At 43.7% G+C, this 24537-nt stretch overlaps 1 protein-coding gene across 1 annotated transcript in view; it reads right to left on the minus strand.

The window, feature by feature from the left end:
• Nucleotides 1-1092: 1092 nt before the first annotated feature.
• LOC121532048 (vascular endothelial growth factor receptor kdr-like) overlaps nt 1093-24537 on the minus strand; it is an 80581-nt gene continuing 57136 nt past the window's right edge. The window contains exons 25-30 of the mRNA XM_041837698.2: nt 20569-20668; nt 14851-14956; nt 12128-12249; nt 10605-10683; nt 6243-6343; nt 1093-3440 (exon numbers count right to left, since the gene is read on the minus strand). Coding sequence (XP_041693632.2) covers nt 3257-3440; nt 6243-6343; nt 10605-10683; nt 12128-12249; nt 14851-14956; nt 20569-20668 — 692 coding nt within the window. The 3' untranslated portion in view covers nt 1093-3256. The remainder of the gene's footprint in view (nt 3441-6242; nt 6344-10604; nt 10684-12127; nt 12250-14850; nt 14957-20568; nt 20669-24537) is intronic.

Consider the following 24537-nt stretch of genomic DNA (forward strand, 5'->3'; position numbering starts at 1 on the left):
AGATTCCTATTTGACCTTATTCAGAAGTTATGACTGCTTAGTACTCACAAAAGAGGCATTGTCTGTCCGGTGACCAGCCCTGAAGAAAGGGCCAGGGAGGTTTTCCTGCTTGTGTCTGTCCGTGGAAAACTACAGATGTAGGATCTTAATTTGAGCCAGTTTGCTACAGCAGAAAATAATCACGCAGTAACAGGACATTTGAACTATTATGTAAATTATAATTAATGGACATTTTTGTTGGGGTTGATACAGTCTCAAAATTCAAAGTGGAAATTACTAACTTTAGAAGCCTTTTTAACACTCAAATACACTACAAGTTTGCATTTCCAACTGTGCAGGAAAATCATCAGCAACAAAAGAGTGATCAAATTAAGATTCTACATCTCTACTAGAAGTGTGCGTAAATACGCAAGCCCTGTTGTGCTATGGTCCCTAACCCCTGACATGCTTCTCATGTTTGTTTACACTCCATATTCCGGAATCAGTTTACATCGGAGCTGACCTGCCTGGCTTGAAATTTCAATAATTCACTGCGTTGCTCTTGTATATCAGGAGTGTTTTTGTTAAGCATTCTCGTTCACCTATCTGTAAACACAGTGAATGAGCGGAGACAGTGGAGAGCCCAACCTGTTCTGTGTGGCGTTCCCAGTGGGCACACCCTGTGCCAGTAACAGGTGTCGGGGGGGAGCCCTCTGCGTGGTGGTGTCCCATGGTCATGACCAGAATGATTAAGGGCCCCTTCCTTTCCCGCTCGGAGGAGCATTGTCCCGGTGACAGGCAGATTTAGCCCTGCTCAGGAAGTGTGTCTCGCTGGCCAAGGAGCAGGACGAGGGGAGAGTAGCCTAGTGACGACACACACCAACGGTGGACACACGCCTCACCCATCCCCACATTCCCAGCCAGAGACAAGTTGTGCTACACACATTTTTAGAGTCTAACTTTGTGATAGGTGCTCAAATGGTATTGATGACCTGGTGCCAGGACTTCAAATGATAAACAAGAGTAGAATGTCCTAAAGAAAGCTGAGGGTTGATATATTAAAACAATGTTAGCAACTTCAGCAACTAGCAAAACAGATCTCTGGACTGGAAGTAATGCATAAATATATCGATCTTTATTCACTTCTTATGGTTGGTTAATAATAAAAATACATTTAGAGTACAAAAACTATATTTGATAGAAAACAAAATCAGTGCATACACTTTTTTCCTCCACAATGGACACAAGACCCAATCAGTCCACATTAACAATACAAACATCATTTGGCAGTATTTAAGGGTTTAGAGACAGCATTCATAATAAACCTTAATGAATAACCTATTGTATGGGCACATATTATCTAGTGGTTTACACACTCAAGCTATTCACTCTCTCCTATGTGTAAGGAAACACTAGCTGGTGTGACTGGAATTTTAATTTAACCAAACATTTGGAATTATCTAAACATTTAGACTATTCATCCTGATAATTTTTCAGCCTTGTTTTTAAAGATAATTATCTAGGCTAAACGTGCTAAAGTAGTCACCAGTGTAGTGACCAGCCTGGTGATAACATGTAGGATTCCTGTAGCCTGCCCTGCAAGCTTTAGTAACACTTTTAGCACAACATAATGGATCAGTAACAGAAGATTTCCATTACAAACATTCCTGCTTACAAACAGTAAATTCCTTCATCTTTGCTAATGTAATGATAGTGTATTCAGCAGTGCAAATGGAATATAAATCTAGAATTAAATACCGGAATGTTACATATCTTGTCAAGGTGGCAGCGGGTACTATTCCTTTGGTTAAATCTTCAGTGTGAAATTAATAAGTGACATTGTAGAATATAAACCTAAATAAATATGCATTGTTTATTTCACTAGAGCTTTCCTAGACACTCTTCAGATGAAATTGTAATCCAAGCTCATGTTTTTAACTAACTTTGTACACATACAAATAAACCAGTCTCTCTCATATCATCCAATTTCCCTTTTTCCACTCGGCCATAACAATAATACACAGAGTTAGTCCCATATCGGGATAGGGGAAGGAATCCAAACATAACTTTTCATTTTAAATGGCTTCACGGTAGAGATGTAGTGTTACATCCAAAGCAGTGTGGTCTTACGCTGTGTTCTGCCCTGCCCTGTACCCTCCATGCCTTAACCCCATTCAGAGACGTTGGGAGCTGGGATTCTATGGGCTGTTTAAACTATTACTACTCAGACTGAGCCTAAGGGACAATGACCCATATCCATCTACTGTAGACAACAGTCTCAACCCATTTGTCTCTCCATCTGAGTTGAAGGGAAAAAATATTCCAAATACAAAAACATGTTCACTGGGAATACTGGGGATTGGAGTCCTCAAGTGAGAAATCTTTTCAGACGGGCACATTCAATTATTCACGAACCGTTCCTATAATCTGTCTGACACGCGCTTAAAAAAAAAAGGGTGCTTTAGCTAAAGTCAAGCTGAGGAATATACTTGAAAATATCAACTTTGTGACACAAATATTTCGTCAACCTTATATCAATAATCATTACATAATACAATAAAATAGCACATTACTTTCCAGTTTTCAATTCTATAAAATATTTGTACAGAAATAAAATACTATCAATAAAAACCCCAATTCTCTCATCTGCTTTCTCCTCTACATTTTGTATCCCCATGGTAACACATTCTTCATTTATCCTACAGTATAAACTGCCAATAATAGATTTCATAGGACTGTCATTCGTTACAAGTCTGGAATCGGTTGTGCTTCTTGGTGTTGTTCACAGTAGATTATAGGAATACCTGAGGCTGTATATAAGTCTACATAAGTCTATAGGTATCTATCTATAGCTAGCTGTATGTGTGGATATCTGAGTGGGCTATGGAGAAGACCAGCAGTACATAGGCTGACCTCTGGGTCAAGCTGAGACCATTACAGAAGAGGGCAGCCTCTTCTTCCTGCAGAGTGGGCTGATGGGAAGCAGGCAGGCTAAGTGCAGACGTTCAGTAAGGTGTCTCACAATCTCCCACGTTGTAACAAAGCGTCTCAAACTTGTCTCTCTCTTAAGCCTCGGGGAGGAGGAGAAATGGAAGAAGGTAAAAGGAGGGAGGCAGCAGGCGTTTTACGGTGCACTGTGAAGTCCAGAGACAGAGTCAGAACAGAGGTGAACAAAGGAGAGGCCTCGAGGCATTCAGTCAGATAGATTCTCCCTGGGGCGGAGGGTAGGAGATTGGGTAGCAGGCTTTGGCGCGTCTCCCACGGCGATGGGGTGGGGCTACACAGGTGGGGTGGAGTAGCGCACCACATAGTTGTAGTCAGGGGGCGGGCTGTGGCACTCCAGACCGGGCTCCAGGGACGAGTCGTCCAGGGTGAAGTCCAGAGAGGGGACAGGCTGAGGGTACTTGTCCTTCTCTCCTTCAGTCAGCACCGACTCCTTACTCATACTCACCGCCTTCATCCTGGAGAGAGAGAGAGAGAGAGAGAGAGAGAGAGAGAGAGAGAGAGAGAGAGAGAGAGAGAGAGAGAGAGAGAGAGAGAGAGAGAGAGAGAGAGAGAGAGAGAGAGAGAGAGAGAGAGAGAGAGAGAGAGAGAGAGAGAGAGAGAGAGAGAGAGAGAGAGAGAGAGAGAGAGAGAGAGAGAGAGAGAGAGAGAGAGAGAGAGAGAGAGAGAGAGAGAGAGAGAGAGAGAGCATACATGTTAATAACATAGCTGCTGCCTTGGCAGGAACTAATGGGGATCCGTAATAAAATACAAAAACATAACAACAATAAATGTCCATGATAATTGTTCATAAAGGATATCATCAATCATGTTCTCTGGCCTCTCTCACAGATGTTGACTTCTTCTTCTCCCGCTCCAAATATGAGTAATTGACTACTATTGTCTTCTGGTTGCTAGGAGTTTCCAGAACTTCTCTCACAGGGGCCAAGGTCGGCTCTCAGTGGGGTAAATCGCATGACTGACTGGCTGCATTGACTATGAGACTGGGGAAATGACAGGGTGGTGTATTACAATGATTATATTCTATAATGGATCAGTGCATTTTAGATTGGTGAGTCAAGTACTGACAACGATAATATCCCAAGCATTTCCACACATCTACAAAGAGAGAGAGAGCTAGAGAGAGAGATAGAGCTATAGCGAGAGAGAGAGCTATAGAGAGAGAGAGAGAGAGATAGAGAGAGAGAGAGCTATAGTGAGAGCTATAGAGAGAGAGAGCTATAGAGAGAGAGCGAGAGAGCTTCAGAGAGAGCGAGAGAGAAAGCTATAGAGAGCTATAGAGAGAGAGCCAGAGAGAGATAGAAAGAGCGAGAGAGAGAGCTATAGTGAGAGCTATAGAGAGAGCGAGAGAGAGAGCTAGAGGACTACTACAGCCCTCCCTTGTAAACCTCCAGAAGGTCAAAGGTGAGAGTGATCGAGCGGCGACCCAGTGAGGGTTCTCTCCCCTCAATAAATAGATCATTCTCTGCATACCTCTGGTGACTGATTCTCCCATGGTAGAACAAAAATAAATAAAAATAATGTATGCACTCACTAACTGTAAGTCGCTCTGGATAAGAGCGTCTGCTAAATGATTAAAATGTAAAAATGTAAATGTAGTGGTCTAGTCTCTCTCTGCCTAGCGTTGTACCTCACATAGGGGCACAGAGATGAGGGAAGCACTGTACATGGGTTGATGGGGGTGTGGGGGTGGATTGGGGCAGGGAGGGTACAATGGTTGCTGAGGGAGAGGATCCAGAATGTTTTTAATCAAACCAACACCTTGCGGTCTGTTCATTGGGGGTTTGGAAGAGTGTCATTAATCATGGTGAAAGACACTGGCCGGCCCCATAAAAATGATATCAAACTCCCCTCGCCTTTTTTATTTCATGTTCCCTTTCTGTCAGTTTATGATTTTTGCATTTTTTAAAACATTCCTTTGTTAGCTGTTCTTGCTTATTTGAATATGTATTAGTCCTAATCTTTTTTGTCCAGTGAAGAGTTGTTTGTGAGCTGGGCATTTAAAAGACAGAATCCATCTATATATCTATTTTTCATCCAATTCTGCTCTTTGAAGTACACAATGGATAATGTGTCATTTATAGCTGGGAGAGGTTTTGAAGCCTAACCTTCTAAACCCTGTCCTCAGCCCTGGTTTCTATCTATTCTACAGGTACGACAGGTTATGACAAGGAGTGGTAGTAACTCTAAAAGTAGGTGGTTGCTAGCTGTATCATGAGAGTAAACTCTCTATAACCCGAATGCATCCCCTTGTTTACTCAGCTTGAACGTTGCTAGTTTTCTGAGCATGTTGAGGTCCAGAGTGTAAGGAGAGAGCCCAGGGGTGTGACCTGCTAGATTAACCCTGCTATTGGCCGACGTTCAAAATCATAAACAATCTCTCAGACCTAAATCATCCACACAATGTACAGGCTTATCTGGGATAGTGGGTGGACTGTACATATATAATTGAATGTTTTCTCTATCTGAACATCAGCTCTCAGGTCATTGCATATTGGAGCCTTCGTTCTCAAATACGCAGGGCAATGTTAGACATTTCCTCAGACACCACAGTCTGGTTATACTAGACCAGATAACATCCAGGGCGATAAGACATCTGTGTCCACAACTGTTCCTCAGCAATGACAGTGTTGTTCTGATAACATCTGTTAGATTGACTCTGGAGTCTGTATCACAAACCTCTTATGTCATCTCAAACTATGGCAGTTGATTGATGTATGAAACACTGCCTCTACATTGAACCTTGATAAGTAAGCTGTCAGAGGACGTCTCAATCAGGCCAAGCAGCCTTTTGGCGAACGCCAAAGCAAGTTTTAGTGCGTGCTCTTAAACCACCCAGGCCCCGAGTCACACTTCCACTGTGCTTTTGTTCCCTGTCGTTTGGGTTGTCACCTTGGGGCAATATCCCTCCCCCCCGAGTCCTTTGTCTCGCTGGGGCTATAGCATGGTCTCTTTTGACAAAAGGGAAAACCAGTCATTGAGGTTAAGGGGGTGAGAGGGGCCATGTGTGTGTGTGTATGAGTGTGTGTGACAATCCCAACGTCTACATTCCAGGCCAGCAGGTGGGTTTCCAGGGCAGGGCCAGCGGCCTTCCTCTCCTTTTCCCCCTGGCTCTTTCTGCCTCCCCTAACTCTCTATCCTGCCTCTCTACCCCTCCCTGCCTCCAGTGCCTCTGCATGTGGCCCCCCTGCCTCTTCTGCCTCAGCCTGTGTCTCTGGATGCTGTCAGTGACAGGGATTATGTGGATTAGGTGTACTCACGCCAGGGCCATGATGCTGAGAGGTCGGGCCAAGGACTCCAGGCGCTTCAGCGTGTTCATATCATCAGACGACAGGCCCATTCCACTGTCCGACTGGCCCCTCTGCACGTGCAGAGTGAGGGAGAGAAATGGGAAAGAGAGGGATTGAGAGAGAGTGAGAGAGAGATAGAGAGAGAAACAAGGATGAGAGAGAGAAAGAGTAAGTGTCAGCGTCCACCAAAATGGTCTCACATATGTCTATTCTTATAGGCCAGATGTTTTACACCCTATTAACGGGGCTGCTCTGTAGGTGTGGTTTAGAGAAATCATCATGTTAGCCCAGCAAACCAAAATTGGTTCTTAGAAAATTCCCAGAACATTCATTAGGTCGCAGCAAATGTTCTCATAAGGCAAAAACTGTCCAGTCATGCTGATGATTATAAAATGTTTGTATAAAACATCGCCTGATGTTGCAAGAACGTTCGTAGAAAAACATTTGTTCTTTAAAGGTTCCCATAATGTTTCATTAGGTTGTGGGAACAGTCTGGTGGGAACATCACAAAATATACACTACCGGTCAAAAGTTTTAGAACACCTACTCATTTAAGGGTTTTTCTTTATTATTTTACTATTTTCTACATTGTAGAATAATAGTGAAGACATCAAAACTATGAAATAACATATATGGAATCATGTAGTAACCAAAAAAGTGTTAAACAAATCAAAATATATTTTATATTTGAGAATCTTCAAATAACCACCCTTTGCCTTGATGACAGCTTTGCACACTCGTGTCATTCTCTCAACCAGGTTCATGAGGTAGTCACCTGGAATGCATTTCAATTAACAGGTGTGCCTTGTTAAAAGTTAATTTGTGGAATTTCTTTCCTTCTTAATGCGTTTGAGCCAATCAGTTGTGTTGTGAAAAGGTAAAAGGTATACAGAAGATAGTCTTATTTGGTAAAATACCAAGTCCATTTTATGGCAAGAACAGCTCAAATAAGCAAAGAGAAACGACAGTCCGTCATTACTTTAAGACATGAAGGTCAGTCAATACGGAAAATGTCAAGAACTTTGAAAGTTTCTTCAAGTGCAGTCGCAAAAACCATCAAGCGCTATGATGAAACTGGCTCTCATGAGGACCGTCACAGGAATGGAAGACCCAGAGTTACCTCTGCTACAGAGGATAAGTTAATTTGAGTTATCAGCCTCAGAAATTGCAGCCCAAATAAATGCTTCACAGAGTTCAAGTAACAGACACATCTCAACATCAACTGTTCAGAGGAGACTGTGTGAATCAGGCCTTCATGTTAAAATTGCTGCAAAGAAACCACTACTAAAGGACACCAATAATAAGAAGAGACTTGCTTTGGCCAAGAAACACGAGCAATGGACATTAGACCGGTGCAAAGTTGTCCTTTGGTCTGGAGTCCAAATTTAACCAGCATGGCTACCACAGCATTCTGCAGCGATACGCCATCCCATCTGGTTTGGGCTTAGTGGGACTATCCTTTGTTTTTCAACAGGACAATGACCCAACACACCTCCAGGCTGTGTAAGGGCTATTTTACCAAGAAGGAGAGTGATGGAGTGCTGCGTCAGATGACCTGGCCTCCCCCGACCTCAACCAAATTGAGATGGTTTGGGATGAGTCAGACCGCAGAGTGAAGGAATAGCAGCCAACAAGTGCTCAGCATATGTGGTAACTCCTTCAAGGCTGTTGGAAAAGCATTCCAGGTGAAGCTGGTTGAGAGAATGCCAAGAGTGTGCAAAGCTGTCTATTTGCAAAGGGTGGCTATTTGAAGAATCTCAAATATAAAATATATTTTGATTTGTTTAACACTTTCTTGGTTACTACATGATTCCATATGTGTTATTTCATAGTTTTGATGTCTTCACTATTATTCTACAATGTAGAAAATAGTAAAAATAAAGAAAAACCCTTGAATGAGTAGGTGTGTCCAAACTTTTAACTGGTACCGTACCTATGAGTTTATTACAAGGCCCAAATCCCCGTCATTCACATGAGAAAGAGACAGAGATATCGTGGACATAGGTCGGGATGCCTTGTAAGGATCCGACGGCGAGCAAACTGCCTCTTCCATCAATCATATTAGCCGATGTTCAATCATTTGAAAATAAATTGGACGACCTAAGATTAAGGTTATCCTACCAACGGGACATTAAAAACTGTAATATCTTATGTTTCACCGAGTCGTGGCTGAACGATGACATGGATAACATTCAGCTGGCCGGATATACTCTACATAGGCAGGATAGAAGGGCTGACTCCGGTAAGACAAGGGGTGGCGTTCTGTGTATATTTGTAAACAACAGCTGGTGCATAAAATCTAATACTAAGGAGGTCTTGAGGTTTTGCTCGCCTGAGGTAGAGTATCTCATGATAAGCTGTAGACCACACTATTTACCAAGAGAGTTTTCATCTATATTTTTCGTAGCTGTCTATTTACCACCACAAACCGATGCTGGCACTAAGATTGCACTCAATGAGCTGTATAAGGCCATAAGTAAACAGGAAAACGCTCATCCAGAGGCAGCGCTCCTAGTGGCCGGGGACTTTAATGCAGGGAAACTTAAATCCGTTCTACCTAATTTCTACCAGCATGTCACATGTGCAACCAGAGGAAAACAAACTCTAGACCACCTTTACTCCACACACAGAAACGCATACAAAGCTCTCCCTCACCCCCCATTTGGCAAATCTGACCACAACTCTATCCTCCTGTTTCCTGCTTATAAGCAAAAACGAAAGCAGGAAGCACCAGTGACTCGGTTAATAAGGAAGTGGTCAGATGACGCAGATGCTAAGCTACAGGACTGTTTTGCTAGCACAGACTGGAATATGTTCCGGGATTCTTCCGATAGCATTGAGGAGTACACCACATCAGTCACTGGCTTCATCAATAAGTGCATCGATGACGTCATCCCCACAGTGACCGTACGTACATACCCCAACCAGAAGCCATGGATTACAGGCAACATCCGCACTGAGCTAAACGGTAGTGCTGCTTTCAAGGAGCGGGACTCTAATCTGGACGCTTATAAGAAATCCCGCTATGCCCTCCGACGAACCATCAAACAGGCAAAGAGTCAAAACAGGACTAAGATTGAATCGTACTACACCGCCTCTGACGCTCGTCGGATGTGGAAGGGCTTGAAAACTATTACAGACTACAAAGGGAAGCACAGCCGCAAGCTGCACAGTGACACAAGCCTACAAGACGAGTTAAATCACTTCTATGCTCGCTTCGAGGCAAGCAACACTGAAGCATGCATGAGAGCATCAGCTGTTCCGGATGACTATGTGATCACGCTCTCCATAGCCGATGTGAGTAAGACTTTTAAGCAGGTCAACATTCACAAGACCGCAGGGCCAGACGGATTACCAGGACGTGTACTCCAAGCATGCGCTGACCAACTGGCAAGTGTCTTCACTGACATTTTCAACATGTCCCTAATAATACCAACTGTCTGTAATACCAACATGTTTCAAGCAGACCACCATAGTCTCTGGAACATTGTGCAACATTGTGGGAATGTTCTATGCAACCTTCGTGAATATCACAAGTATATTCTTGCAACATCCCAGACAACTCCCATAATTTGGGAACCTTAATTCTTACAACATTAAGGGAATGTCCTGTGCAACCTAACTTAAACATTGTATGAATGTCATACGTAAAAATTTATGCACACATGACTGTAAGTCGCTTTGGATAAAAGCGTCTGCTAAATGGCATATTATTATTATTATTATTATTATTATTATCACAACAGAGCATATTTTATGATTTGGAAACATATCTGTTGTAATGTACCCACACTGTTCCCACAACCTAATTAAACATTCTGGAAACCTTGAAAGAACAGATAAAATGTGTTCTGGGAACGTTCTTGCAACATCAGGCAAATGTTTTATACAAACATTGTATAATAATCAACACAACATGACAGTTTTTGTGTTACGAGAACATTTACCGCAACCTAACGAATGTTCTGGGAACTTTCACAGAACCAATTTTGGTTTGCTGGGAAAGCATTACTGGTACATTGTGTTATTACATTACCTGGAAACCTAATGAGAACTTTTGGGGAATGTTCTGTGGTAATTGTTACAGATGTTGTGCACAACATTTTAGTGAAGGATATTAATTTAAAACATAACAAAAAAGTACATTTTATTAATGAAAAACATTATTTGAATGTTTTGGGGTTGTTATCATGCTAATTTGAGATAAAACCCTAAGTAGAACTTAATGGGAATCTTAGCTAATGTTCTGGGAATGTTCCCGGTTTGCTGGGAGGTTTGAGTCACTTGGTGTTCAGTGTGTGAGAGAGGGATAGGAGTGGTGGGTTAATTCACCTCATGGTTGTCGTTAGAGCCGTTCTCCATGGTAACCTCATCAAAGGTCTTCACACTTGCTGGACGGATCTTAATGTTCCTGAAGGGATAAGATTTCCAAAGTCAGATCCCAACATAGGAAAAATGTCCCAGTCAGGGAATTCCAAGATTACACAGGCGCCAAAAAGCGTCTAAAAAACACAATAAGCATGAACATAATCAATTTAGTCAACAATTACATAATGTCGGTGGAATTGATCTTTAAAAATCAACCCTATTTTTTGGGCTTTCCAACACAGAGAGAGAATCAAATGACTGCTTAATTCAGTTCAGCTTAAGGGATAACTGTCATTAAAGCATTTCAATACATTCTCAATAAACCCACTGGTAGGACCTGTGAAAATATGAGGGCTTGAAAAATATTATTTTAAGTGGACATAAATCCTGGAGCAGGGTCTGTGGTTTGGGAGGAAAATCTTTGAAGGGAACACAATGCTTTGGGCTCCCTCACCATCAGACTGCCAGTGTATATAGTTCTCATCACAACCTTTATCAGGTCTTTCACTGTCCTCAAGCAGATCTACATGCACTTCTTTAAGAATAAGTACCCGACCCACCAAGCAAAGCATATGTAAAGAAAATGGAGTGTGCTTTGGACAATGTACTGAATAAAGAGTGGGGAAATGATTGGTTGTTATCTTAACACTCAGTTCAATTAAAATAACACAGATTTAAAGAGATTTTAACGTTACCATTAAGCCAAGACGCCCATGGAGACATTACATTTCAATGTTGAAATGTCTCTATTAAATGTTATATAATGTACATAGACTTATGGCAGAATTCTTTAACTAAGCGCTCTTCAATGTGTATATCGCTGAAGCATTACAGATTGCGTGATAGAAATGTAAAGATAATTTCCCATTGAGCTGACCTATGCAGGGTTTACCATGAATGCAGTTTCCGCTAATGAGGGAACATTGCCATTACATTTCAATCACGCTGTAATGCTGAACTTCTGCAATACAGATTGAATAGAGCCCTAAACTGCAATACAATAAAATGTGAGAACCTTGATGTGAGCCACAGGTGTGAGTGTGATCTCGGTGTTAGGTTGAGGGTAATATCTCTGTGTTAGGGTGAGGGTAATATCTCTGTGTTAGGTTCAGGGTAATACTATCTCTGTGTTAGGTTGAGGGTAATATCTCAGTGTTAGGTTGAGGGTAATATTTCTCTGTTAGGTTGAGGGTAATATCTCTGTGTTAGGTTGAGGGTAATATTTATCTGTTAGGTTGAGGGTAATATCTCTGTGTTAGGTTGAGGGTAATATCTCTGTGTTAGGTTGAGGGTAACATTTCTGTGTTAGGTTGAGGGTAATATTTCTCCCTGTTAGGTTGAGGGTAATATCTCTCTGTTAGGTTGCGGGTAATATCTCTCTGTTAGGTTGAGGGTAATCAGGGTAATATCTCCCTGTGAGGTTGAGGGTAATATAGCTGGGTAATGTAGTGTAGCGACTGGCCAGCTCACAGACTCCTCCTTCTTACCAGGTGCTCCCTGAGTCGCGGTAAGAGAGTGGCCTGGTGTTGGTCTCTTCTGACAGGGCCGTGTTGGAGGGGTCACCCTCCTTGGACAGCAGGGCTGCTATAGGGATGTAATGCTTGCCCTCCTGAATGGACAGAAAGAGGAGAGAACACAACATGTCAGACCAGAGGCCTAGTTAGCAGCTATCATAGACCAGAGGCCTAGCTAGCAGCTATCATAGACCAGAGGCCTAGCTAACTGCTATCATAGCATGACGGAAAGCACATGTGTGTGATAAGCGTGTGAAGCTTAGGGAGATTTGAGCGTGATACTGTCCGTTTGCTTCACAAACATCCATCCAGGACTAGCAGGGAATGTTGCCAAAGAAACCAAGGTCATGCCTAATAAATCCAATGTGGAATGTCTGAGGGGGTGATGATGCTGGTGGAGACAACATCGCTGACTGGCCTGTAAAAGAATGAGTCTCTCTGTATGTAACAGACCTATATTAATGGAAGGGTTGAAATCCTCCCTGTTCAGCTCTTTTCTGTCCTGTCAGAATGGGTTCTCTTGCGGTTGGTTTTCAGCGAGAGTGATCTGTTATGTTATAAAGTGTTTTTATACTGTGGTTTCATGTGATGTGATGTCTGGCCTGCTATCATCTCGTTTCTCTTTACTATCCCCACCACTGTCTGGTCTCATTTTAGTCCTAGGAGCTGTCTGTGTGTGTCTGGGTCTGTCTGCAGTTAATGAACTATCTGGACCTGGGCCCGGTTACATAAAACATCTTAAGTATTACCTAAGGGAATTGTTTAATGACGTTGCATAGAGCCCCTCAAATATTTCCTTAGGTAAGGGCATACTTAAGGGGTTTTACGGTAGTTTCAAGGCATGTAAGGCAGAAAGAGTATCCGGTTACCATGGAGACGGCCTGAGATCGCATGTATTTTGTGAGATGGCAAAATAGAACTTCTACAATCAAGACAGGATAACCAAATTGATTCAGAAGATAATAAACGATGTTTCTTGTAGGGAATTTTTTCTCAACTTGTTTATATTACTTTCTAGCACGTCAAGCTAATTTACAGAGTAGCTAGCTAATCTACCCAGCTAGTTTTGTAGCCATGGATTGTGCACCTTCCATTGTTTAGCTAAGTAGCTAACTGTTAGCTACCTAACTAGCTGGTTGATGTTTTCCTTTTGAAACCAGGGCAGAGGAAAGCAACATTCACCTCCACAAATGCTGTTTACATTGATATCCATACTGAATGAAGCACCCTTAACTTTTTAACTTAATTTAAGGGGGAAATTCACCTTAAAATATTTTGTGCAACTGACTTAAAGTTAAGGAAACTTTAAGTTAAAATTAAAGCTAACTTAGGGTGTTTTATACAACCGGGTCCTGGTCAGGGAGAGAGGTGAAACTGGGAGCATGGCTGTAGATATCTGAGGAAGTCTCTTCCATTCTCTCAGTGACTGTGCTTTAGACTGTCTTTTAAACTCTTGAGTTTTGGGCATTATAAGGACTTGATGGGAACCTATTGTTTTGTCCTCGCTGGGGAAACAGCCAATTTTCCATCAGCAGTCACAATCGCTGCTTTCTTTCTCCCTCTCTTGATTCCATTCCTCTTTATCAATATCTCCCTGTCATTCCATTACCACAAAAGCAGCCCTCTCTTTATTGACAATGTAGGAAAGTATAGTCCAGGAGTATGTTTATGTGTCATGGTTTCATGGCCTAAATCATTTAGATGTGTTCAATCTGGTCGTCTTTCAGCTGGTGGTTGGGGCTGGTGATGAGGAGTGATTGTAATGTGAAAGGGGATTTAGTGAGTGTCAGACGCTGCTGATTGATCACATCTGTAATCATCCAGACCTTTGAGGATGATCTGTCAGTGTTTATGATAAGAAGTGAACCTCCTCATTCCCTGCTGGGTTTGGGATGTTTCCATTGTCATAAATGGCCGTTGTGTTCAAGTTCTCCATTATTAAATCCTTCCAAAATGTACAGCCTCCCTCCCACATATACTACTGCAGCACTAAATTGACCACATTGTGAATACCTTAATACAGAGCTTATGATGTTGCGTCATATTAGTATTACTGTTGTTTTTATTACAGTTTTGAAGTGCGGTTCCTCTTACGCGCTAGCTACTTTTTCAAAGGGAGCCAAGCGGGGCTGTTGAGTGTGACTTCCCCTCCAAGTTCCGGGCACCCCCCTGGGCCAGACCCCTTCGCATCATCTCCAGTCTGTAGTGCTTTACTCAGAGGAGCCGCTTCCTGAATAGTTGCAATGTGTAAGTCACCATCCAGAAACAGGGACTAATTCCATTGTTAAAAGTAGTTTCGTAATAAATATGTGGCTCAAGTCGTTCAATGTGTTTTAGCTTCCCTCACATAGAAGTGGTTTTGAGCTATTTGCCTAAACTTGACTTACTTAAACCCTTTTACTCCATGAGGAGCATACGTCATCCACAAATGTTCTCCTCCACACTGTTTTGGCTCTTGCCTCAGCTACAGATAATTACTGGTCAGAAGCAAAACAGTACGTCTCACAAGCCTGAGACAAGGCCCTATCCACAACTCTGCTGACCTCTGATCTCCAGGTCACCTTGAACCTGGTCTTCATCATGTGACACACTGTAACCCTTCATGGGTTCAACCACATTCACCTATTCACTCATTTTAGATTAGTGATAACCTCACGGGAGCAAGGAATGATAGAACAAAGCCATGGGGATCTTACCTGCTGTACGCTGGCCTGTAGCAGGTCTCCTAGTCTCTCCACCAGCTCAGTGAAGGTTGGCCTGTCTCCTGGCTCGGCCTGCCAGCAGTCCAACATGGTCTGGTATCTGAGGAGAAATACACATCATGTCATCATGCTGGCTCGCAAACGCACATTAATAACACAGACACACTGTATAGCTATACTGTTGAGCTATATGCAAATAAATTGTAATAATTGGTAATAATATGATAATCGCAAGTATTCACATCCATATGGGTTGGTAATGACCCCTGCCTGATGGTGATGAATTTAGCACCATGCATATGGCCACGCATTGCTAGGCATGCTTCGCTCTGCTGTGCATTGAGAAATTCAACCATAAGGCAAACGATACTCAATCTTTTACAACCAGGATGGTTTTGACATTCAGAGGGACCCAATGCTCTCCTCCTCCACCAGACAGGCCCTGTGTGTGTGGAGGCTGACTGACACGAGAGATGACCTGTAGCTGCCATTCACCCAAATCAACTGTCATGTACAATACTCAAATACCAAATATTTCATTTTCCAACGATCATCTGGTCTCTGGGGCTGTATCTCGTTCCCTCTAGGTCTCGGTGTGAACATTAGGAACCCCCCCCCCCAGATTTTTGACGAGCTGTCTCTGCCCATGTGGGAAGACTCAGGGCCGTTATGTGTTTCCAGCAGTGGCCTGTAATAATGGCCGGACTCGGCCGTGGAGGAATTCAGAGACGGAGCACCGGCCGCCGCTGCTGTTTAAATCAAACCCCATAGTCAGCCTGGTGAACGAGCCCGGCCGGGGTGATGATGGATCCCTAGCTCGCTTCATACTACGGAGCGCGGCCCCCAAACACAGAGGCCCTTACGTAAACACAGCCAGGTGCCCATTAGCTCTATTATGTTCCCCTGATTGGCACCAGATTGAGTCAATTTGGAGTTTGGAGAAAATTACAGTAAAAAGCAGATGGTCCATTACGCCCTCCGTCCTCCGTCCTCCCCCACCCTTTGCCCTCTCCATCTGTGTTTGTATTCAGGACACCTAGACCTTGGCTTGGCAAGACGTCTCCTCTCCCCTCGGTGCGGTGGAGATTGGCTGGAGGAAGCGGCTGGGCTGTGATTCCCATGTTCATCAGTGTCCTTGGCCAGGTGGAGGGACTCCTAACATCCTCACAGTGACAGGATGGAAGCCCAGAGTAGACCACCATGGCCCACATGGCCCACAAATCAAGAGGAGGGGATGTAGACAACATTGTATGGCCGCACAATTTCAAGCCTGCTTCCTGTCTGCTTCGTAATGGGAAAAAAATGGTTCCCCCTCTTCTGTCTCTTTAGGGAATACGCTGCCGTGGGGGGCCATTGTGGTGGTACGAATTCTTAAGTCCACTTCTCTCTTCCCGGCAAGACAGCTGTGGGATGTTGGGAGGTGGACATCCGTTTTTCTCTATTCCTGCGTCTTGAGAAGCGTCTTCCACATTCTGATAAGGATGCACCAGAATGGAGTGCCGTTAGGCTGATGGAGGAAGTGGAACTTCCAATCTTCTAAACGGAGGGTCACATACCTGGTGAGCCAGTGCAGCAGCAGCAGGGTAGATTTACCGCCCCATATCGCCCGGCCCACCGGCCCACCGGCCCACCGGCCCCTTTCATCATCCATATAACGGGGGTTGGAGTCAAGGTCAGGGGCTGGATCCCAGGCTCCCACACACATGATCAACATCAGGCATGGGAGGCTCTGAGGAGAAGTGTGGGAGCCAGGGGGTATTACCCCTGTAGACTAGAGTGCGTACCGCTCCTCTGCTTCCCATTTAAACTGATATCAGCAGGTTTTGTTTTTATCTCAGACAAGAGACAGGTTGTACTTCATGGTTCCTTGGCATGAGCTTAGCAGAGTGTTATCTGCTCTCTATATCTTCATTCGGTCAATGGAGCGCTTTGCTTTGAACCAGAATGGAACGTTTCTTAGAGAGGGATCTTAGAGAGGGGAACTTGGCACCAGTGGGTCTGACTCTGGATCTACAGAGCTGCTATTTAGTTATATTCCCAGTCCCTGCGCTCTAAGACTCCAGTCTGGATCATATTTTCGCAGGTCAACTCCAATCACCATCTCCCATGTCTCCGTGATACATCCATTCAATTGGCTCCAGTTGGCACAAGATGTTTTAAACATTCTGGACATCTTGGTGGTAAAGAGTTATAAAATATAAGTACAGGATTGATCACTTCCAAATGAATAAGACAGAGGGAGTTTGACTCCACCATGCTCTGTCACAAATGAAAACCAAACGCTACGCACACACAAACCCACACACATAGCTGAATATGAGATAGATTGAGAGCAGGATGTGTGAGCGAAGGGTCCGTTGGGAGTAGGTTGTAAACTCGCAGGGTTGGGTAGGTTACTTTCTAAATCTGTTACAGTTGCTAGTTACCTATTCAAAATTGTCATCAGTAACATAATTTGTGGATGACCAAAACTCCGTAACGTAATCTGATTACTTTCAGTTACTTTTAGATTACTTTCCCCTTAAGAGGCTTTAGAAGAAGACAAAAATGAATATTACTAATTGAACGACATCTATTGCAGGATAAATCAATGTTAAGAGTTCACATAGCTGGCCTTAAATGGATGTTGCATTTTACTTTATGGGTTGGTTCTGTAGGCTTCTTCTAACCCATTGCTTTCTACTACAGATAATAATACAATTAGGCTATATCTTTACATTAAAAACCAAAGTCTGTCAGATTTCCAGTCATTCCAATTAATTTAACACACCTTGATCTTCAAGAATACGAATTGGAAATAAAATAATAAATAAAATAATTTGGTGGGTGCTTATATTTCTCCTATTTCACACACGTACGAGTGTGTATTAATGAACGTGTGAATTGGAAATGTATTTTTTGCATATCCCACTCTCCCTGAGACACCCTCAGAGAGTGGGGTCACAACCAGGGTCTGCCATTATCAACGGCAACCCTGGAGCAAGTAAGGTTAAGTGCCTTGCTCAAAGGCACATAGACCTATTTTCACCTTGTCGGCTTGGGGATTCGAACTAGCGGTCCGACCAGTTACTAGCCCAACGTTCTAACCGCTAGGCTAACTGCCACTACCTGGAAATATAGATTAGCCTAATTGTTTTACCGGAGCATAACCCAAAAACTAAGGATTAATTATACTACTCCGTTGTTTATTATTTTGTTGTCATGGAGGAATGATTGGGCTCATTGCTTCAAGTTGAAAAATAAATGCTGCTCTCATGGAGTGGCATGCTTTGAGCAGTACCGAAAAATGCTATTTGCATGTGAAAAATGAATACCATATTCTGCATTTGCATCCTACTATTGTTTCCGTTTTTGTTGGTGACACTTTGATATCTCAATAATTTGCAGCTGTTTAAGACTATCAAAAGTGTGTGAGTTTGAGCATTTATCCATTAGGCCTCTGGATATAAAAAAATTGATCATCAAGAATTAGATTGAGCAATAAAAGCCCCACTCGTGGTTTTCTTAAATTAAACTTGTTGTTGACAGTGTGGAGCACAATACCACAGAGGAGTTTAGAAGGGAGGAACTCCCTCAAACTTTTATTCCATAGGCTGGGATTTGCACTATGCAGCTGTTGCAAAAGCGCATTTTTAACTGTCTGTCAGTGCACTGGTTGCAAAAACAATGATTGATAGGCAGCTTAAACTTCTTCAATTCAACCATTATTGGGTTAAAATACACATATACATTTGTGAACAGCCATCCACAACAACCACAATTCGCAAGGCGCAAATAATAGCTAAATGAGAGAGCAGCAGAGTGATCCACATCTTTGCGCTATGTAGATACTGTATCAATAATAAGTGATATCTGTATCGGCTACACTCTTAGAAAAAAGGGTTCCAAAAGGGTTCTGCGGCTCTCCCCATAGGAGAACCCTTTTTGGTTCCAGGTAGAACTCTTTTGGGTCTCATGTAGAACATTCTGTGGAAAGGGTTCTACATGGAACCCAAAAGGGTTCTACCTAGAACCAAAAGGGGTTCTTCAAAGGGTTCTCCTGTGGGGACAGCCGAAGAACCCTTTTTGGTTCTAGTTAGCACGTTTTTTTCCTAAGAGTGTACACCACTGCTGCCGTCCTTACCTCCAAGCGTTGTATAAAGTGGATGTATAATCTTTGGATGCCGACAGCAGTCGCACCATTGGAAGACATTAGCCTATTCCTGCTCTTTTCTCGCAATGCATCAAACGCATTTTGTGTGTCATCATAGTGGTCTCTGACTTGTGGTCACACTCGCTCAGGTGGAACAAACTATTATTTTTTGTAAAAAAAAAAAAAAAGAATATCCCCTTTTTCTATTACGATCTTGTCTCATCGCTGCAACTCCCCAACGGGCTCGGGAGAGGCGAAGGTCGAGTCATGCGTCCTCCCAAACATGACCCGCCAAACCGCGCTCCTTAACACCCACCCACCCACTTAACCCGGAAGCCAGCTGCACCTATGTGCCCCCCCCGGCCAAACCCTCCCCTCACCCGGACGATGCTGGGCCAATTGTGCACCGCCCTACGGGACCCCCGGTCACGGCCGGTTGTGACACAGCCTGGGATCGACCCCGGGTCTGTGGTGATGCCTCAAGCACTGCGATGCAGTGCCTTAGACCGCTGCGCCACTCGGGAGGCCAATTTTTGCCTTTTTTCAATGTTGATTTGAATGTCATTGAGAAAACAGAAAGGCGTCATAGGTTCCTTTCTGAATTTAAAAGTAATTCTAGAAGTAATCATCTAGTTTTTCAAAAGTATCTGTAATCTGATTACAATATTTGTGCTGGTAACGTAACAGATTACAGCTACAGTTTTTAAATAACCAGTTACATGTAATCCATTACTCCCCAACCCTGTAAACTCAGACGTGTGCCATAGCCTGGCACAGTGAGTGAGAGAGAGCCCCAGCACTTAGTCCTCCCTGCTGAGAAGCCACCCAGTCACCTCATAAAGGCAACAACCCCAGCTCCTCCTGTTCAGTCCACCTCACTGCTAGACTAACAGCACTGACACCACAGGGCCAGGAGAAACCCCCATAGACTCCCCCAAAGATATTCTGTTTCAGCAGCACTGTCCACATCTGCCCTGCTTCAGATCACCCTTGTGTGGACAAGTGAGGGGAGTCTCCCGCCCCTTGCTCTCATTACCCTGTGTCCGGCTGCCCCCTGGCCGCTCCCCACTCCCCCAGCCTTTAATGTGGGGCTCAATTACGGCCGCATCGATGTCAGTCCGAAAACAGATCCGCACCTCGCCGCCCGCCGCACCCCTCGGTTAACTGCCAATCAGCAGCTCCCGTCTCCCCTCCACATTCAGAGCTGGATTACCCATGATGCCTATCAAGCCCTGTCGCTCATTCAGACAAATGAAGGAGCAGATACAAGGCCTCTTTTCAACTGCTGTACATCGATATGTGAGGCTTTCCTTTACTGCCCTCTAATGTGTTGCACTGAGTAAGAGTTCCTGGTGGCTAATTACCCTCATGGGGGATACGTTGAGAGGACTAGAGGCATGCTTCGTGGTCTTTACAAGTTTCATGAGCCAAGGGAGCTTGATGCATTATGCACTGCCAAGAGGTGAGAGAGCTTTCTGACATGGGCCACTCTTCAAACTGCAAGTGCATTCCTTTTTTGGCCTGAGTTAGATGATGAGATTGGGGTTTGTATGTTATGTAATGGATCGCTTGATCCTTACATTTCAGAGGAGGAGTATTCTGGAGCTCTCATCCTGGTCCCTTCCTTCAGTCGGCAGCAGAAGTCCTCGTCGATGTGTAAGCCGGGATATGGAGAGGCACCTGGGGGGTGGGGGGAGAGGTGGGGGGTTATCAGACACTTCAATCTCCCACACAGAGAGGGTTGGATACTTTACACAGATTAGAGAAGAAAGCTTCATAAACAGTCAGTTAAGACTGTTTAAACATCAACTGATTGACCTTGCACATGGACAATGATCTTATACATTGAATAACATCTAGAGATAGTGCTAGAAAGATGATTAAATTTGACTATTGGGGCTGAGGTAAGACTCTTTCTAGAATAATTTGAATTTATGCTTGGCTCAGCCGAAATAAAAACAATAATACACGACTAAGCCAACTTATATCAAATATCCAATCCAGTTGGGGTTTTGGAAAATATTGCCCATGCCATGTAATCCATAAAAATGTCCAGACTCATGAACCAATATTTTCATGTACCCGACCAATATCCCTGACACAATATCAGATAGCATCGAAGGCTCCAGGGCACTACAGCGCCTTCGGAAAGTATTCAGACCCCTTGACTTTTTCCACATTTTGTTACGTTACAGCCTTCTCCAAAAATGGATTAATTAAAACAATTTCCTAATCAATCTACACACAATACCCCATAATGACAAAGCGAAAACAGGTTTTTAGATTTTTTTGTAAAGTTATTAAAAACAAAAAACAGAAATACCTTATTTACATAAGTATTCAGACCCTTTACTATGAGAAATTGAGCTCAGGTGCATCCTGTTTCCACTGATCATCCTTGAGATGTTTCTACAACTTGATTGGAGTCCACCTGTGGTAAATTAAATTGATTGGACATGATTTGGAAAGGCACACATCTGTCTATCTAAGGTCCCATGGTTGACAGTGCATGTCAGAGCAAAAACCAAGCCATGAGTTCGAAGGAATTGTCCGTAGAGCTCAGAGACAGGATTGTGTCGAGGCACAGATCTGGGGAAGAGTACCAAAAATGTTCTGCAGCATTGAAGGTCCCCAAGAACACAGTGGCCTCCATCATTCTTAAATGGAATAAGTTTGGATCCACCAAGGCTCTTCCTAGAGCTGGCCGCCCGGCCAAACTGAGCAATCGGGGGAGAAGGTCCTTGATCAGGGAGGTGACCAAGAACCCGATGGTCACTCTGACAGAGCTCCAGAGTTCCTCTGTGGAGATGGGAGAACCTTCCAGAAGGACAACCATCTCTGCAGCACTCCACCAGTTAGGCCTTTATGGTAGAGTGGCCAGACCGAAGCCACTCCTCAGTAAAAGGCACATGACAGTCCGCTTGGAGTTTGCCAAAAGGCACCTAAAGACTCTCAGACCATGAGAAACAAGATTCTCTGGTCTGATGAAACCAAGATTGAACTCTTTGGCCTGAATGCCAAGCGTCCCGTCTGGAGGAAACCTGGCACCATTCCTAAGGTGAAGCATGGTGGTGGCAGCATCATGCTGTGATGATGTTTTTCAGCGGCAGGGACTGGGGCGAAGGTTCCCCTTCCAACAGGACAACGACCCTAAGCACACAGCCAAGACAACGCAGGAGTGGCTTCAGGACAAGTCTCTGAATGTCCTTGAGTGGCCCAGCCAGAGCCCGGACTTGAACCCGATCGAACATCTCTGGAAAGACCTGAAAATAGCTGTGCAGCAACACTCCCCATCCAACCTGACAGAGCTTGAGAGGATCTGCAGAGAAGAATGGGATAAACTCCCCAAATACAGGTGTGCCAAGCTTGTAGCGTCATACCCAAGAAAACTCGAGGCTGTAATCGTTGCCAAAGGTGCTTCAACAAAGTACTGAGTAAAGGGTCTGAATACTTATATAAATGTGATATTTATTAGCAGAAATGTATACAAATCAGTTTTTGCTTTGTCATTATGGGTTATTGTGTGTAGATTGATGAGGAAAAAAACTATTTAATCAATTTTAGAATAAGTCTGTAACCTAACAAAATGTGAAAAAAGTCAAGGGGTCTGAATACTTTCCGAAGGCACTGTATATCTCCTAGAACGCCATTTTATATTTTCTCTCCATCACATCAACCGATCATGGTAAGCAAATAGGCTGATTACCGCGTAACTCATGTCTAACACAGAAACCGGGGTGTAGTAGAAGGTTTGGCACCTAAACTAACAAGACGGTGAAATCCAAAAACACAAGACAAAACTCAAGCTGCTAGACTGCGGGTCACGTTGCGATATGCATATTCCAGCACCTTGGGACTGGAGCAAACTTTTGACCTCTAAACTCCTATCAGATTGCCAGACTTGAGTGTTTGTCATTTTTCTGCAGTCATTTCCGTGTCCTAATTGATCTTTCTGAGACCATGTTAACACCCCCCAGATGTGTGAGTGAGTGATTCTTTGAAGGTATACAGTGGGGAGAACAAGTATTTGATACACTGCCGATTTTGCAGGTTTTCCTACTTACAAAGCATGTAGAGGTCTGTAATTTTTATCATAGGTACACTTCAACTGTGAGAGACGGAATCTAAAACAAAAATCCAGAAAATCACATTGTATGATTTTTAAGTAATTCATTTGCATTTTATTGCATGACATAAGTATTTGATCACCTACCAACCAGTAAGAATTCCGTCTCTCACAGACCTGTTAGTTTTTCTTTAAGAAGCCCTCCTGTTCTCCACTCATTACCTGTATTAACTGCACCTGTTTGAACTCGTTACCTGTATAAAAGACACCTGTCCACACACTCAATCAAACAGACTCCAACCTCTCCACAATGGCCAAGACCAGAGAGCTGTGTAAGGACATCAGGGATAAAATTGTAGACCTGCACAAGGCTGGGATGGGCTACAGGACAATAGGCAAGCAGCTTGGTGAGAAGGCAACAACTGTTGGCGCAATTATTAGAAAATTGAAGAAGTTCAAGATGACGGTCAATCACCCTCGGTCTGGGGCTCCATGCAAGATCGCACCTCGTGGGGCATCAATGATCATGAGGAAGGTGAGGGATCAGCCTAGAACTACACGGCAGGACCTGGTCAATGACCTGAAGAGAGCTGGGACCACAGTCTCAAAGAAAACCATTAGTAACACACTACGCCGTCATGGATTAAAATCCTGCAGCGCACGCAAGGTCCCCCTGCTCAAGCCAGCACATGTCCATGCCCGTCTGAAGTTTGCCAATGACCATCTGGATGATCCAGAGGAGGAATGGGAGAAGGTCTTGTGGTCTGATGAGACAAAAATATAGCTTTTTGGTCTAAACTCCACTCGCCGTGTTTGGAGGAAGAAGAAGGATGAGTACAACCCCAAGAACACCATCCCAACCGTGAAGCATGGAGGTGGAAACATCATTCTTTGGGGATGCTTTTCTGCAAAGGGGACAGGACGACTGCACCGTATTGAGGGGAGGATGGATGGGGCCATGTATCGCGAGATCTTGGCCAACAACCTCCTTCCCTCAGTAAGAGCATTGAAGATGGGTCGTGGCTGGGTCTTCCAGCATGACAACGACCCGAAACACACAGCCAGGGCAACTAAGGAGTGGCTCCGTAAGAAGCATCTCAAGGTCCTGGAGTGGCCTAGCCAGTCTCCAGACCTGAACCCAATAGAAAATCTTTGGAGGGAGCTGAAAGTCCGTATTGCCCAGCGACAGCCCCGAAACCTGAAGGATCTGGAGAAGGTCTGTATGGAGGAGTGGGCCAAAATCCCTGCTGCAGTGTGTGCAAACCTGGTCAAGATCTACAGGAAACGTATGATCTCTGTAATTGCAAACAAAGGTTTCTGTACAAAATATTAAGTTCTGCTTTTCTGATGTATCAAATACTTATGTCATGCAATAAAATGCAAATGAATTACATAAAAATCATACAATGTGATTTTCTGGATTTTTGTTTTAGATTCCGTCTCTCACAGTTGAAGTGTACCTATGATAAAAATTACAGACCTC

Source organism: Coregonus clupeaformis, chromosome 2, assembly GCF_020615455.1.
Source record: "Coregonus clupeaformis isolate EN_2021a chromosome 2, ASM2061545v1, whole genome shotgun sequence".
NCBI classification, from domain to species: domain Eukaryota; kingdom Metazoa; phylum Chordata; class Actinopteri; order Salmoniformes; family Salmonidae; genus Coregonus; species Coregonus clupeaformis.